The 15022-nt window shown below is 39.9% G+C and overlaps 1 protein-coding gene across 5 annotated transcripts in view; it reads right to left on the bottom strand.

The window, feature by feature from the left end:
• Positions 1–2157: 2157 nt before the first annotated feature.
• Positions 2158–15022, bottom strand: part of PKNOX1 (PBX/knotted 1 homeobox 1) — a 50187-nt gene continuing 37322 nt past the window's right edge. For all 5 annotated transcript variants that reach the window (XM_030477917.1, XM_030477914.1, XM_030477915.1 and 2 more), the window contains 3 exons: positions 14716–14792; positions 12999–13171; positions 2158–12062 (listed from right to left, as the gene is read on the bottom strand). In XM_030477917.1, the coding sequence (XP_030333777.1) occupies positions 11851–12062; positions 12999–13171; positions 14716–14792 (462 nt within the window). In that variant the 3' untranslated portion in view covers positions 2158–11850. The remainder of the gene's footprint in view (positions 12063–12998; positions 13172–14715; positions 14793–15022) is intronic.

Below are 15022 nucleotides of genomic sequence, written 5' to 3'. Positions count from 1 at the left end.
CTACTGATAAGCGCGCATATAATTTCCTGTGTGTTAGCTGGTGTTACTCGGGCCAGGCAAGCCTCTCTTCAGCCACCTTGCCCCAGGTATACCTGAAAACATTAAACATGCCCCCTGGATTGTTTACATATTCCTCCCTACTGCTCTGTCTGACTGCAATAAAAACAGTGAGCGGATGAGATTCAGGTGGAGGGTTAGAAAAAGATTGGAGGAAGGAGGGGAATTTGCCTTTCAGGATGAAACAAGGGTTTCTGTCTATCGTGATTGTCAGAGGCAGACCCTGCGCAGGGCTCTAGTGAGCCTCAGCCAGAGAGGTAACAGCTCAGCGTGCCCAAAAACCACTGCACATCAACACTGGGCCTGGGGCATCCGAGTGACCACACTGCCCCCGTGGCATGGCCACCGCACTGATGGTTCTCAGCTGGTAGCTGCAGGGTGGGAGCGGGCTGGGACCCCCAGCCTGGACTCTTCCCGTGGCTGGAGGGCTCTTGGGCATTAATAGGGCCACACTGGTCTGGGGCCTTGCAGTGGGCGGTTTGGGAGCACATGCTGGGGACATGCTGGGGACATGAGGGGACATGTTCTGTGTGTAGCCGGGCAGCTGGGATACTTCCTTGCACTGGTCCTACACCAGCTGCTATGGGGACACAGAGGCAAGGGACCAGGAGAGAGGACACATTCAACAGGGAAAACATCCCCCCCCCCAGGTGACTGGCCTGTGCCTGGCAAGCTCCCTAGCGGGGACAGGACAACCCTTGCGGCCATCACCCACCCTGCAGAGCCCAAGCGCTCGGCAGTTTTGCCTCCAGCCTGTGTGATGCATAGAAAACCGCAGTGAAGCCGGGGCTGGTCTGGGAGAGGGAGAGCCCTCACTGCAAACCAAGAAGTGATGTGGCCTCGCAAAAGCTGCCACAAGCACAAGAGGCACTGACCTGAGTTGTCTTTGGGCGGTCAGCAATTTCTGCAGCGCTTTGCAGCTCAGAGTTGAGAAACTTGTCACTTGCAACATCTAACAAGGTTAGGAAACACCACCTCTTATTTTCCCCTGGTTTTCTGAGGTAGGTGTTATAAAAGAATGTAGACAGTGACTAATACTGAGCGTACAACAGCAAATGCACACCTCTTCCACCAGTGACTTTATTCCAGCTGAGCGGTGGGGTCAAAAATCACCCTCCCCAAGCAGCGAGGGTGCCTGTACCTCTCTATTTCTGCCACAGGGAAGGGGTTTTACCTGGTGTCCCTTCTCCCTCTGCTCTTCTCCATTCGGTTGAAAATATCTTGTTTTTTACTAAGGTTACAGCTCACTTGTCACCTTCCGAACCAGCAGCAGTCATCCTGTGCTGCTGCTGAAGCCAGCAGCGCAAGAACTTGTGCCCATTGCAGGTTTGTAGTTACAGGCTGACCAGGTATTTACAAATAGCTGAATTAATTCACATCCTGCATATAGAATCATAGTCTCACGAATGGTTTGGGTTGGAAAGAACCTTAAGATCATGTAGGTCCAACCCCTCTGCCATGGGCAGGGACACCTTCCTCTAGAGCAGGTTGCTCCAAGCCCCGCCCAACCTGGCCTTGAACACTGCCAGGGATGGGGCAGCCACAGCTTCTCTGGGCAACCTGTGCCAGGGCCTCACCACCCTCACAGGGAAGAATTTCTCCATTATACCTAACCTAAATCTCCCTTGTTTGTTTGTTTTATGCTTGCAAGGTGTGAGCATTTTAGTGTGTGGGGTTAGCTCTTTTGACAAGCGTTTAAGACAAGCATTTAAGACTGGGTTTGCAGGAGTGTTTGTTCAGAGGGAGTCATGAGTGGTTTGGGCAGACTCCTTGCTGCCTGGGCAGGGTGGTGGTCTGCTGGGGTTGCTTATCCTTCGTCACACGTCTTATCTATTGCCCTGCACCCTCCCACCCCCTGCCTTGTGTGACTGATAACCTTTGAACAGGAGACAATGGCCAACAGACAGCAACCCCTGGATTGCCACCGTCTCTGATTTGAGGATAGCTTGCACATGTAGCCTCTGCCTGGAAGGCTCACAGGATCTCTGTCTACATTTCATCACCCTGAAGTAAGTAACTGCATTATGTCACTTCTTCCACAAACAGCACCAGCAGAGGGAAGGGAGAAAAGAAATAAACCTGTTAAAACACAACACATTGTTCAGTCATCAGAGTTTATTCACTCAAGTTTAATGTCTTGGGTTTTATCATGCTTTATTTGAATGGGTGTTGCCCTGGATTCTCCAATATTAATTGCCTGTGTGCTTGTCTACATTTTGGACACAGTATTGCTGGTGCTGGTACTTGTATTTTTCCAGCTCAGATTTTCCCCATGGTCTGGACAACAGTGTAGTTTTGTGGCTACTCATTTGCATGGTCACTGTTACTCGGCACCACAGCCAGGCACATGCTTGGAGGTTAGGAGCTGTACTTGTTTCTGAAGTGCAAAGCAGCATTCACTCTTACGCATCCCTGAACTAGCCGTGAAAACGGAGTCAAAAGCTGAAATAACTCATTTTACATATAGTACAGTCAAATTTTGTTGGTAATGCATTGACTACATCTCCCTAGAAATACTTTAACACTTGACACTATCTTTTGAACATGTTCCTGATCAGAAATTTTAGGCATATGTTGTTGCCCTGGTATGCCTCCTGGCATACCGACATACTAACCAGCAAGTAGCACAAGAACTAAACCCACACGCACAAACGGGTCAACATAAAAATATGATGAAGTGAACACTGACCTACACCAGGATGCTGAGCTGAAGCAGATATTTTAAATGCAACTTCTTTCCCTATCCCCTTGTTCAGTATCACAGTGAAAAATCATGGAGGTATTTTAGAAGAAATTGCAAACAGTATCACATGGAATTAAGAGAATTCCCAATTCTTAGGCATTCTCTGTTTTATCTGTGTTACACAAGCAACAGCCTTTCCTTCTTCTGTGTGGGTGGGCAGGGGGGACCAGAAATCTAGATTCAGCATTTAAAACAGATGTCCCCTGGGAAAAGCAGAGGATCCAGCACTTGGGTTTTCTCAGTCAAAATTAAGGAACAGCAAGCAAGAAGGATTTAAGAAGAAGGATTTAGTGCTCAGGAGTTTCAGGGCAAACTCAATATATGCACACTTGCTACAGTATATGTTTTGCTTCTGAAATTGATAACAGAAATGGATTTTTCTGACCATTTATTGTGATTTCTTTAAATTAAGGATTTGCATGATTTAATAGGGAGGGGTTTGCATGTTTCCCTAAGATGTGCATATTTTGTGATACAGAGTATTAAAATATGCCTTTCTATGCCCAAGACCTTTTACTGGAGCAAACACAAACATTATTAAAAAAAAAAAAAAGCAAGCATGTATGAGACAAAAATGACACACATTAATTTGGGAAAATAACATACAAATTGCTTTAGGCTTAAAATGATTTAGCTTCAACGTTGTACATCTGTGCCAAGGACAGCTTATTTTCAGTTATCGTTCCAATACTGCATTCATAGTGCATCCACAACTCAGTTCTGGAAGGTTGTTGGGCTTTTTCCAGCAAAGCTGGCTTTGAGTCTTGGAGCGATTTATGGAGTCATTATTCAATGCTATTAACAGTTCAAGAGACTGTTTTGAAAAAGAAAAAGCCTAGGGTATGTAATCAAGGATTAATTGTTGCCAGTTTTCAAAGAAAGGAAAGGGGGAGATAAAAGAGAACAGGAATACAAAACCACTTGTTTGGAAGCAGACTGGAGGATTTCAGAGGAAATTATTTCTGTAGGTGCTTAAAGTGTCACAGCGTTTACAAGCAGTATTGTTTGCCCCAGCATCTGAAATGCTGAAAAGGCAGCACAGATATTATCTAACAAATGCTACCAAGCTTCTCAAAATCTCTGGTTTTACAATTCTGAGTTTCATTTGATGATGCTTCTCAAAACTCTCAAGAGCTTTCAGGTCTCAATCCAGATGTAGTACTGAGTTAAGCAAGTTAATCAGAATCAGCTGTGCAAAACAGCCCTTTTGTGTGTCAAACAAAAAAATAATCACTCTCTTGTTCCAATATAAAAATACAGCAAGACACCAGCAACAGAAATATTGTCTCCCTCTTTCCTGGCCTCAATTCAGATCTCACCCATGGAGCCATATATACTCTTAAATATCTTAGAAAGATCAGTACCTGGGCAGTTAACTGAGTTTGCTTATGTCCTTATAAATAAGTCTCCTTGTCTTTTCTGTGTGCTAGCCTCTGCTAAAAGTGGTCTAAATCTTCAAGACCAAGTAAACCAAGCTATGCAGAATTGTGCAGTAAATGTAATTTGATGAAGGTTAAGACATTAAGGAGAGTCTCTGCATTCCGTAACTCATAGTGAAAGGTTGCAGTGGGAGGGGGGAACAGCAAAACTGGCATTTCAGTCACTCACTAGCTTTTAAGTATGATCTGCATATTTTTCATGACTATTAAAAATCTAAGTTTAAAAATGCCTGGATCTTAACAAGAATGTCTCTAAATTCAATTTTATTTCCACATTCACATTTAGTCTATGCATCAGTTTATATGTAGGATTCAGTGACCAACTTAACAAAAAGTGTGCCAGGAATAAAGGTCAGGAGTAGGCCTAAGGGCCTAATCTTCTGACTTGTGCTGGTAGTGACACAAAAGTCCAAAGACCAACAGAGAAGATAAATATCCATAGATTTTCCCTAATTACTTCATAAGCTCTAGACCACAGCTGCATTGGGAAGATCAACCAACCTCAACCTATGAAGGTCCTGTTGCTTTCAGGTAGGGTATCTAAATGGTGGTTTCACATTTTGATTTTTAAATACACCACAGGCTTAATCCTGCATACCCTGCAGATGCTGAATTTGCATGATTATGAACACGGATTTTAAATAAATAATACAGTATCTAGTATGTGCCCCAGCTTTACCTGTTACTTTTTGCAGAATCCTCATTTTATACTACTTGCAGAATTTTCTCCCTCATTTTAGTGTTGAGAATATTGCTCTGGTTTTCTACAAAGAGGGGTATTTAGAAACAGCCCTAAATTGCACACTGAAGGATTACTGTTTTGTAAACAGGTGCTCCACAAAAGCAAACTGGGTCATCGGTTACTTATGACGATACCTCTAATACCTTTAATGTCTTATTGAAGAGGGGATTCATCTTTCAGGGGAATATGAAACCAACAGACTAGGAATACACGATAAGGGACACAATTCAGACAAAATAATCTGCTTTGCATGTTGGTTGGTTGGTTGGTTGGTTTTCTTCTGCTCTTCAGATTGAGGAAAAAAATTGTTCCCTGTCAGTAGTGGAGTTAAAACTATTCCCAGTGATATCACCAGGAGTTAACTCACACTACTCTCAGGCACTCTTTTAACATCAGACAAAGAAACAATCAAATACTCCTGTGTCTAGAACATGTACTGCTCGGCTAATCACAGATCAACCCTTTAAAAACAAAATACGATCCAAATCCTTGGGGACATGTTCTGGAGTACGTTAGCAGCCATAAAAAGATCATTTTCTAAGAAGATCGTCAATTATGCTTAGAACTGTCATGCTCTTCAGGGTAGGAGGAAATCTGCCATAGAGTCAGTGAGAAAGGTGACAGAGCCCCTGGCCTGTCACAGTTATAACCGGAACAGTTTTGACACAGCCCATGAAACCCAAGGGAAGGTGCCCACACCCTGTCACCACCAGGTCCAGCTGTCACTCAGGGGGATGTGCTGCCAGGCGAGGCACGGCATCACAGGGCTGTACCTGCTGTAGCCAGTACAGTCAGACACACAACTCCTGCAGCCCAGTGTACAGGGCTCCGGGCTGTACTCTTTGGGGACTGCACTTGGATGTCACCATGCCAGATGCCACGGAAGCAAGAGAAGGAGTAAGTAACATTTCAGTGCTAAGCAGAAGTACATCTAATCTATAGAGAGCTCATGTCTGTCTTCATCTTTGCTGAGTAAGACTCAACGCACACTGGATGAAATGAGTACGAGTTTCTTGCTACAGAGGAATCTCTATCTTGTAATAAAAAGGCTGCTAATTTCCTGAGGATTTCTGACCTAGTGGAACACGCTAATTTTAAGAATGCATTTCAATCTATCTGGCTGAACAAGTTAACACATGGGACTTACACAGGGGAAGTCTTTCAAGTACATCCCTACCATACATGCTTGGAACCATTACTGGAAGTTTGATGTCCATGCCATTTTAATTAACCATTTTGGAACAACAAAAAACCCCCAACCAAACAAAACCTACCCCAAAGTCACATACATTATGGTCTATTTACCTGCTAATTCTTGTTTTCATCGAAGCTGCTCCTGAATTACAAAAGCATAATAAAACCCCCACACTGGTAAGAACTAGTAAACATTTTTCTTCATTTGCATAAACCAGGAAAACTAACCAAACAAAAAGGCCTAGGATTGTTCCTGGCCAAGCACTGGTTAACTAGTTTGAAACTATGCTCAAGATTTCTTGAAAACGTGTCTTTCAGGCAAACAATACTGTTAACTTTAAAGTAACGCAAATGCTTTGCTTTAAAAGTGTGCTTGTTTTTTGTTCACAGAGAACAGTAGTGTAAAAATAAACCACCCATGAAGCAGATTCTCACTTCTAATTTTATCCTTTGACAGATCAGTTGCTTCAAAATCCCTTAACAACAAGGCGGGGGGAAAAAAAGTTACAGGGTTCACATTTTAAAGATTGTCAATTGTATAGACCAAATGTTGCTAACCCATGGAAAGATTTATGGGCCACTTCTGTCATGACCTGAAAACACTGGATTCTATTAGCATGAAACAAGTATCTTTATAGTAGTCTACAAGGTTGGTAAGGCATTTCACTGTGTTCTCGCACCTTGCTTTTCTCTGACAAAGACAGCTGTTATCACTCAGCAGGTCCTAAAGAGCTAAGTCACAGAAAAGGAACAGATTTTATATTTCCAGGTGACAAGAATGAACGAATAACATGATCTGGGCAATCACTTAAAAACACATTAGTGCCAATTTCACTACACTTCACATGGGATGATCAAGTTACTTTGGGATTTGAAAATAAAACAACTCAAAACGTATTTGAAGGAACTCAGCAATCCAAGAACAGGAAGGAAGGAATCCACGCTGAGTCTGAGTTGGGCAAAATGAACCTGCTTTACTATTCAGCTACACTGAACAGTAAAGAGCAAAGTGTATTCAGCATAAGGCTAAAGATTTGATCATTTGCACACTGCAATCAAACGTGCATTTTCATGGATATGCTCTGGTTTTCGCAGGTGGTGAGAGTTTGAATTTATTATTAGGAAACTAAAACATTTCACTTAATTGTTTAACATGCGAGATTTTCATGAAGGAATGAAGGTTAGTTACATTTCCAACAGGGTTTCAAAACTACATTTTGCCTATTCAACTCTAAAAACTAAGCTGAATATATGGCTGAAAGGATTAAAAGACTAATCAAAGTAACAGAAGTCAGAAAACAATTAACAATACAGCACCTCAAAATGGGTAATTCACACATTTTTGACATTTGCGTCTTGCATAGACAAATACTTCACTCATTTTTTTCTCCCAAGACAACTCAGCTTCAGAAAATAAATCTTAAATCAACCTTACAATTAAATGCACGTGTTCTGATTTTTCAAAATACCAGGGTGTTCTGTTTTTTTGTTTAAATGCTACAAGACTAATGGTTTTATGAAACTATCATCTATTGGGGAAAGGCTTTGTTTCACCGTTTGGGCTGTCAAGTTCATACAGACAGGAAAGTGAACTGCCTTCTAATTCTTCCAGAAACAAACAGATACATTATTCATGGATTAAATCTTCATGGCCCTACTCCACTGGAATATCCATAAACCTGAAGCACAGGAACTGGCCATATTTTGAACGTCAAAATGATACGTAGTGCCCACAGGTCAATATGAATCCCTGACCTCCAAAGCCCTTTGTCCATACCCTGGTCTCCACTGGAAGAAACCCTAGGTATGGAGGCAAGATAAAACTGGAGGGCTCTACAAAACTTTCCTAATAGTGATCATGGACCAGAAAAAAGAACCAGTTCTCCTGCAGGTAAAAATGCAGCCTGACATGCAGCCTTATAGAGCTTCCCCATGGTTGGCAGGACTCCGCCTTGACCCAATATCCAGATCTAGGAAACTCTCTGCAGAGCCAGAGCCACACCTGTCAATTCTAAATGTTTCCCAACATTGTTATTTCTTTGGAACAATCATTTAAAAATATATCCTGATTGATCTGGAATTGATTTACTAAAATGCAGTATTTCTGAAGAAACAAGAGGAAATTGCCTTGCCTGTTACAGAAATCTTGGGAAAACTGGACTGAGAACCTTGTTTTAATGATCTAGATTACATTGAAAAAGAATTAGAAGCTTCAAAAATCATAACTGCAGAAGAATTAAATTTATTTTAAAAACAAATCAGTTCTATTGCATATGAATATGACTTTAACTGGAGGCGGGGAGGAATTATACATGGGTTTAAAGTTAGGCCCCCTATAAAGACTTTTTAACTAATGTAAACATGTACCTTTCCTGAATAGTGATGCTTTGCTTAAACCACCAATATTTCTTGCACATCAAAAAATGAAGGACACAATTCAATTTTTTTAATCGGGAAAAGAACAAGTACTTCTGTAGGGTTCACACCCACTACCGAATTCTGACTGAACTAAAAAACAAGGTTTGAGTTCCATATGTTAAAGCAATACCTTTGATTACAGTGGTAAAGTCTTTTCAGGTTTGGGAATTCACGTCCATATGTTTTTATGTCTCTAATTTGACAGTAAAACTATTCCGTATTCCCCCTTTCACAGTAAATACTGTCAACTTCACTTTCCACGTATTGATAAACTAACTGAATACAAGTTTGCAAATGTTTCAGAAGCATTAAACGTCTGCTGGGGGTAAGGTGGGGGGAATAAAAAAAGCTAATGACAGTTTCTTTCTGAAAGATAAACTTTCAGAAGTTTGCAAACCCTGATACCCGGTTGTTTCCAATCAAATTCCAAGTGACACATAAACTACATACTCCTGAACCCTAATCCAGCAGCAGTACAGATATTAAATTGTTCTAATACTCTGTCTTTCTCAAATCTCAGTTCTCGTAGTTTTGAAGTGCGGGCAAACGCCCATTGCCACATTATCTCCAAACCACAGAAGTTTTGTCCATTTTGGTTTACCCTTCCCTTCTCTGCTGGCTACTTGCTACCACAACAGATGGTTGTGCAGCTGAGCTGCTTCCTAGACTTCCTCAAAGAAGGCTTGGGAAAGTTCTGCTGGTAGATCTGAGGCAGCAGCAACTGGTCAGGGAGGGAAAGGAGAGAGTGAGAAATAGCCTGTTCTTCCAGCAAAGGCTGGTTTGGAAAAGCACATTTTTATCCATAGGCCTGTATTCACTGAGAAGTGGACTGTACATATGCCTATGTGCTAGAGGTACAAGGATTAATGCAATATTAAACATCAAGAAGGGTAGCTGAGTAAAAACCCCAAACAAACCAACAAATATACCCTACTTTGTAATGCAAACTCTGGAGGTGATAAAGCACCTATGGAGTTAAATCAAAAACAACTAGAAAGAAAAATACAGAATCTCTCAGCTCTAGTCATCTTGGGTATCCTTTGTAGGAGCAGTAGGTTGAATGTTTCCAAAGGAGCATGATTTGTACATAATATCTGTCTTTTTAAACATTTTGAGGTCAAACTGTATTTGATAACAGCCTTTGAGATAGTCATGCTATGTCGAAGCCTTCCTAATTACAGTTTTCATCATTCATTTACTATATTCTTTAACAAACATGTCACATTAGTGGCAAAGCAGAGAAGTTAGAAGAAAACAAATTCTTTAGAAATTACCACTCCAGCTGGAGGAGAGCATTACAGCATTTGAACTACGAAGCAAGATTCTCAGCCAGAAATCAGTGAAAATCATAGCAGAAACATCACTTGTGTTGAATAATACCCAACACAAATTGTTCAAAATAGCTACTAGCCACTGAAAACTATTACTACTCTCCATGTAGGTATGCCAATGCTACTGACATTTCTTTCTTAAGTTTTTCTTCATACCAACTTACACTTGTCTTGGAAGACAATCTTTAAAGACCAGCTTCCAACCATTTAAGCATGTCAAATAGTACATGCGTTAATCCTACTGAAATCAATGGGACCTAAGCACATGCCTGAGTGTTTTGTGAAGCAGAAGTTAAGTATTCAAGTAAATATTTGCATCTGCCAAAGGACTTTGTTCAAATCCAATGTCTAAAGATTCTAAAAGCTATCATCTTTTTCCCTGTCATGTGAGAAATGCAACTAGATTTGGTCTAAATCAGAAGGAAGTTCTGGCTTTGATCTAATCCAACACTGTGATGAATGGATAGGGGGAAAAAGAGGACATTGATCATACCATGAGACTCTTGGAGTCTGATAATTGTACTTAACAACAGGAAACACAAAGTTCCAAAAGTGTTCATGGATAGACAGATTCCAAACTTTGGGAAAAAAGAAATGAACTGTTACCACAAAAACCCAAAAAACCAAAAAATCCCAAAAAAAGTATTTTTATCACTAGCTTTTAGTTTTTAAATGACACACGAGGATTTTCTACTCTAATAAAGCCTGCTGTATATTCTGGTAGTAACCTTCATATTTGAAGAAATTTTATATAAATCCTTAAGTTATATTTCTTTTTGTATTAGGGGGAAAATATTTCAAATGCAATAAAATAGCAGAGTGATTGCAGAATTCATGACTGTAGAGTAGGCACCTTTTCATTTTTCAGATTCAGATGTACAAACTATAAACTGTTAAATTTCTCTAAAACTGGAAAAGTTGTGGGTATTTGAATTTACTTACCTGAATACTCATTTAGCAAATATCTGCAGATACAAGTCTAGATACAGAGTTAATGCAATTTGAGTATTAGTTTACACATAATAAATCAATGTTTGACAATATCAAAATCCCATCAAACAGTGGGGCCTTCTTATGTTATTATCAAATATAGTATATCACCGTGGGATAGCTGAGAATCATAGAATGCTAGCATAGGCTCGTTTATTAAATTGGGTCAGTTTTCAGACCTTCCAAATAGGAATACTAAACATTTATTTTTCCCCTCTGGAAATTTGTTTTTTTACCTCCTGCTTAATACAGTCGTCATCCCAATTCCTAGTGAATTTATAAAAATATTTTTTTTTTATCCAATAACCCCGGCAAGGTAAAAATAGGAGTTTTCATAGCAAATGATAAACAGGCTCACGGACTATGAGAGAAACTAAACTTATTTAAATTGCCATACATTCGCTACTGAATCACACATCAACATTTCCTTTTTATGTGTGTTGCTGTCCACCTCAGACTAGCAGTTTTTAAGGTGCAGAAGCATCTTTCAAATATATGCATCTAAATTAACGATCAAGTTCCACACACTAGTGTCACATGCTTTAAACATACATCACCTGCCCATCAAAAGCCGTGTTAAATAACAGCGTTAATTGAAACTGCATTATTCTTCAGAAATGGCAGCACTTTCAATTCATAGAACAAAGGGGTGCTTATGTGGTTCTTTATATTACTAGATATAATTTTATGAAATAAGGAAAAGAAATGAAAAAAAAAAGAAACCCCAAACAAAACAAAACACATTTGAAAGAAGTTGCTGCACCTGCAAAAACACTCTTTAAGCTTACTATGAAATACAAAAAAGTGCACCCTTCTATATCTACATATAAAACATATTAGAAATAAAACTTGTGTAAAATGTTTGCTGTGCAAACTATAAAAACAGTCAGTCAGTTCATTCTTTTTCCTAAACATTTTGTCACACTCTCTTGCTTCCTACTGCAGAGAATCGCTGTTATCCAAGACCAGCCCACTGATGTTTGTTGTTGAGAGATCTCCTCCATCATCTTCACCGCTGTCTACAGACTCATCCTCACTTTGCCCTGCCATCATAACCTGCTGAACAGCCAAAGTAGCACCATCGGATGACAAAGACTGGAGACTGTCTACATTCATGTTGACTGGAGCTGTAATTGTTACAACAGCACCTGGAGAAGTACAATTGCAGTACTTTAGTATCTTTTTTGGTTTTCCAATTTTAAGTAATACATATTTATATAGACTGGATTTTGTTTCTAATCAACAGGAAGAAAAACTAAGGAACTAAATGAAAAGAAAGGCTATATAGGTTGTCAAACACTTAAATACCAGGAAATCCCAGAATTAAGTCGGCCAGGAATAGCTGTGTTATGGACACCCATTACAACAATTCTCCAATCAAGTAATCATAAGACCATTTCTGCAAAGTATTCCAGCTTAATTCACTACAGAAAAATGCAAGAGTTCATAGAGATTCAGGGTGACTTAACCAGCAGATGCTGAGGGAAAAGTTACTACAAACTGGAAAGGAATAAAGCAGCAGACAGCAGGAAAGAAAGGGTGGTCTTAAGTTTAAAGCAGTTATTTATCTTTTCTAAATTGAGTCTACTTGATCTGATGCTAAGGAAGTTACTTCAGGCAAAGTCTTTGGAAGCTTTATTGCATTTCTCTGCTTCTCAGTGTCCAACTTGAAACATGAGGCATATATAGAATTGCAGATGCTTAGTCCCTCTATGAACAGTGAAAGGAATGTGAACAGGATGGGGAGTCACGAAACTGAAATTGCAGTCCCATACTGCTAATCAAACAGAATGCTACTGATGTGCATACATATATTGAGAGAGCTTAGTTGTCCATCTAACCTTTGTTTCATAACTTTTGAAACAAAAGCAATTATCTCTTCACATAAATCCCAATAAAATACCCCTCCGAAACACAAACTTTTTAAAGAGGTAAAAACTGACACATTTGTTGCGTTTTTTCAGATTAAAAACATATCTATACCAAAATATCAAGAAGTTTCCTTTTCCTCAAGGGCATCAAACCCTTCATTTCCCTTTTACAAAGAAACTAACTTCATTATCTGTGGTTTAGCCAGTTCTTACCATCTGACATTGTAAGCTCGTTAGATTGCTGCTGAGCAACTCCTGAGGCAATGGAGTCAGGCCAGAATCTCTGAACCGGTCGGTTCTGAGCCGTTTTCTTCTTTGTTTTTGGAGTTTCAGAACAACTGGAATCCAGCATTGGCTGAAGAATTCGCCTTCTAGCATTGATAAACCTAAACACAACCAAAGGCAAGCAGATTCACAAAGTGTGCAGCACGGGTGGGGGAAGAACATAAAAATCTTTCTAACATGTAAAACTGCTCCTAGAACACTGGCACCCTTTGATTTTTGGTGAACTAGCTAAGAAAGTACTTCTGTCATTTTGCTGCTAGCAGCAATTTTTCTCCTACCTCAGAAGGGGAAATTCTCTAGACAGCATGACAGATGTACATTTCAAGATGTTATTAAAAACTAAGCACCAGAAAACTTGCTGACAGCACAGCTCAGAAAGCTGATACTCCTCTCATTAGAGTTCACCTAAAATGTAGCCCCTGCCTAACCTAGTTTGTTTGGTCTGGTTTCATTTACCTCCTTAAGCTCCTGCATTACTTATTTTATAGGCTCCCTGGCTTTCCAAGGTCTGGTTCCTGATCCAGGAGACAACAGAAAACACATTTTTCAGATCTTTCCCAATTCCTTTTCGTTCCCTGATTTTCACTTGTTTACTTTAGCATGCTAATTGCTGCCCTTCCTCTTTCTGCTAGTGAAGAAGAACATACTTAAACCATGTCTCACTTAGCTACCAGCAGTTAAGTGAATCAATTTCAATGCAGCTAGCTGTGGCAAGTTGCTGTGACCGAGGATAGCATCGCTTGCTAAATCTGACAAAACGCATCCAGGACCCATCTTTACCTCCAGTGGAAGGAAGTAAGGTGCAGCTGGCAGGTCCACATGATGCAATGCAATGCTTTGTAGACATACTAGTTGGATCCCAGTATCATAAAGCTCCGTTACTACTGTGCCACAGAGGCATAGTTACACTGTTCCACTTCTGGAACCAGTGTATTGCCACTATCTTGAGTATTTCTCTGCAGCCACACAGCCAGCATCATCTTTGAAATCTGAGGAAGATCCCTGTTGGACTTAGCTGCAGTAATTTTAGGAACCAATACCACAAGCAGAATAGGATGCATGTTGGCACCCTTGATCCTCTTTTCTGCAGGGCAAGCATATTATCTTAAACCTCTAGAGAGACATGCTACAACATGGTGAACCATGAACTAGAGTAGTTGGGGTACTGACACTCTCCATTTGGACATCACTGCTCAGAGAATAGCATCCTTCAACTGAAGAGCAGAATGAATATCTGTGGACAGTAACTTTTTGAACATTTGCAACCATGATTTCCAGAGAACACTTTTCAGAGCTTTGGGTCACTAGATGCCTTTAAACTTCAATTTCTTTACTTGCAGAAGAGACGTAAGAGTACTTCCATGTCTTTCAGCAACAGAAGGGAATGTAAATCCTTAATGTTGCAGAGTTTTCTGGATTCCTTATATAATCTAAATGGCAGAAGTTATTATTATACATAACTATAAAAATAACATGCTTGTGTATCAGTGCATAATTCTTGTATTTTTATACGTATTTTGGAACATATGTAGAACAGTAAGTTCAAGTTCAAGTCCACGTGTCCAAGTTATACTCTTAAGTACTTCTCTATGTTGCAAGCATGTGGAGACAATGATAGACCTTAAGTAAGAGATTTTGCGCTTACCAGTTGTTAACCTGGAGTAGTGTCAGATTTGTTTGTGCTGCAATCTGTTTCTTCTCATCTTCTGTTGGATATGGATGCTGAACAGGACAGAAAAAAAAAAAAGAAAAGAAAAAAAGAAAAGGCATAAGCTTGTTTCATCTTTTCATCAAAAATAAGGACTCCTTTATTACAACTGATTAAAGCTGCTAGATTAAGGCCACCTGACTCATTAAAACCCAAACTTTAGAAACCTGTCAAACTTTTATAGATAAAGATAATTTAACAAAGAGCACTTTACTACACAAAGCCAATTTTATCCTTGAAACTG

Source organism: Strigops habroptila, chromosome 2, assembly GCF_004027225.2.
Source record: "Strigops habroptila isolate Jane chromosome 2, bStrHab1.2.pri, whole genome shotgun sequence".
Taxonomy (NCBI): domain Eukaryota; kingdom Metazoa; phylum Chordata; class Aves; order Psittaciformes; family Psittacidae; genus Strigops; species Strigops habroptila.
The sequence above is the reverse complement of the archived record's forward strand: the minus strand, read 5'-3'. Positions and strand labels throughout refer to the sequence as shown.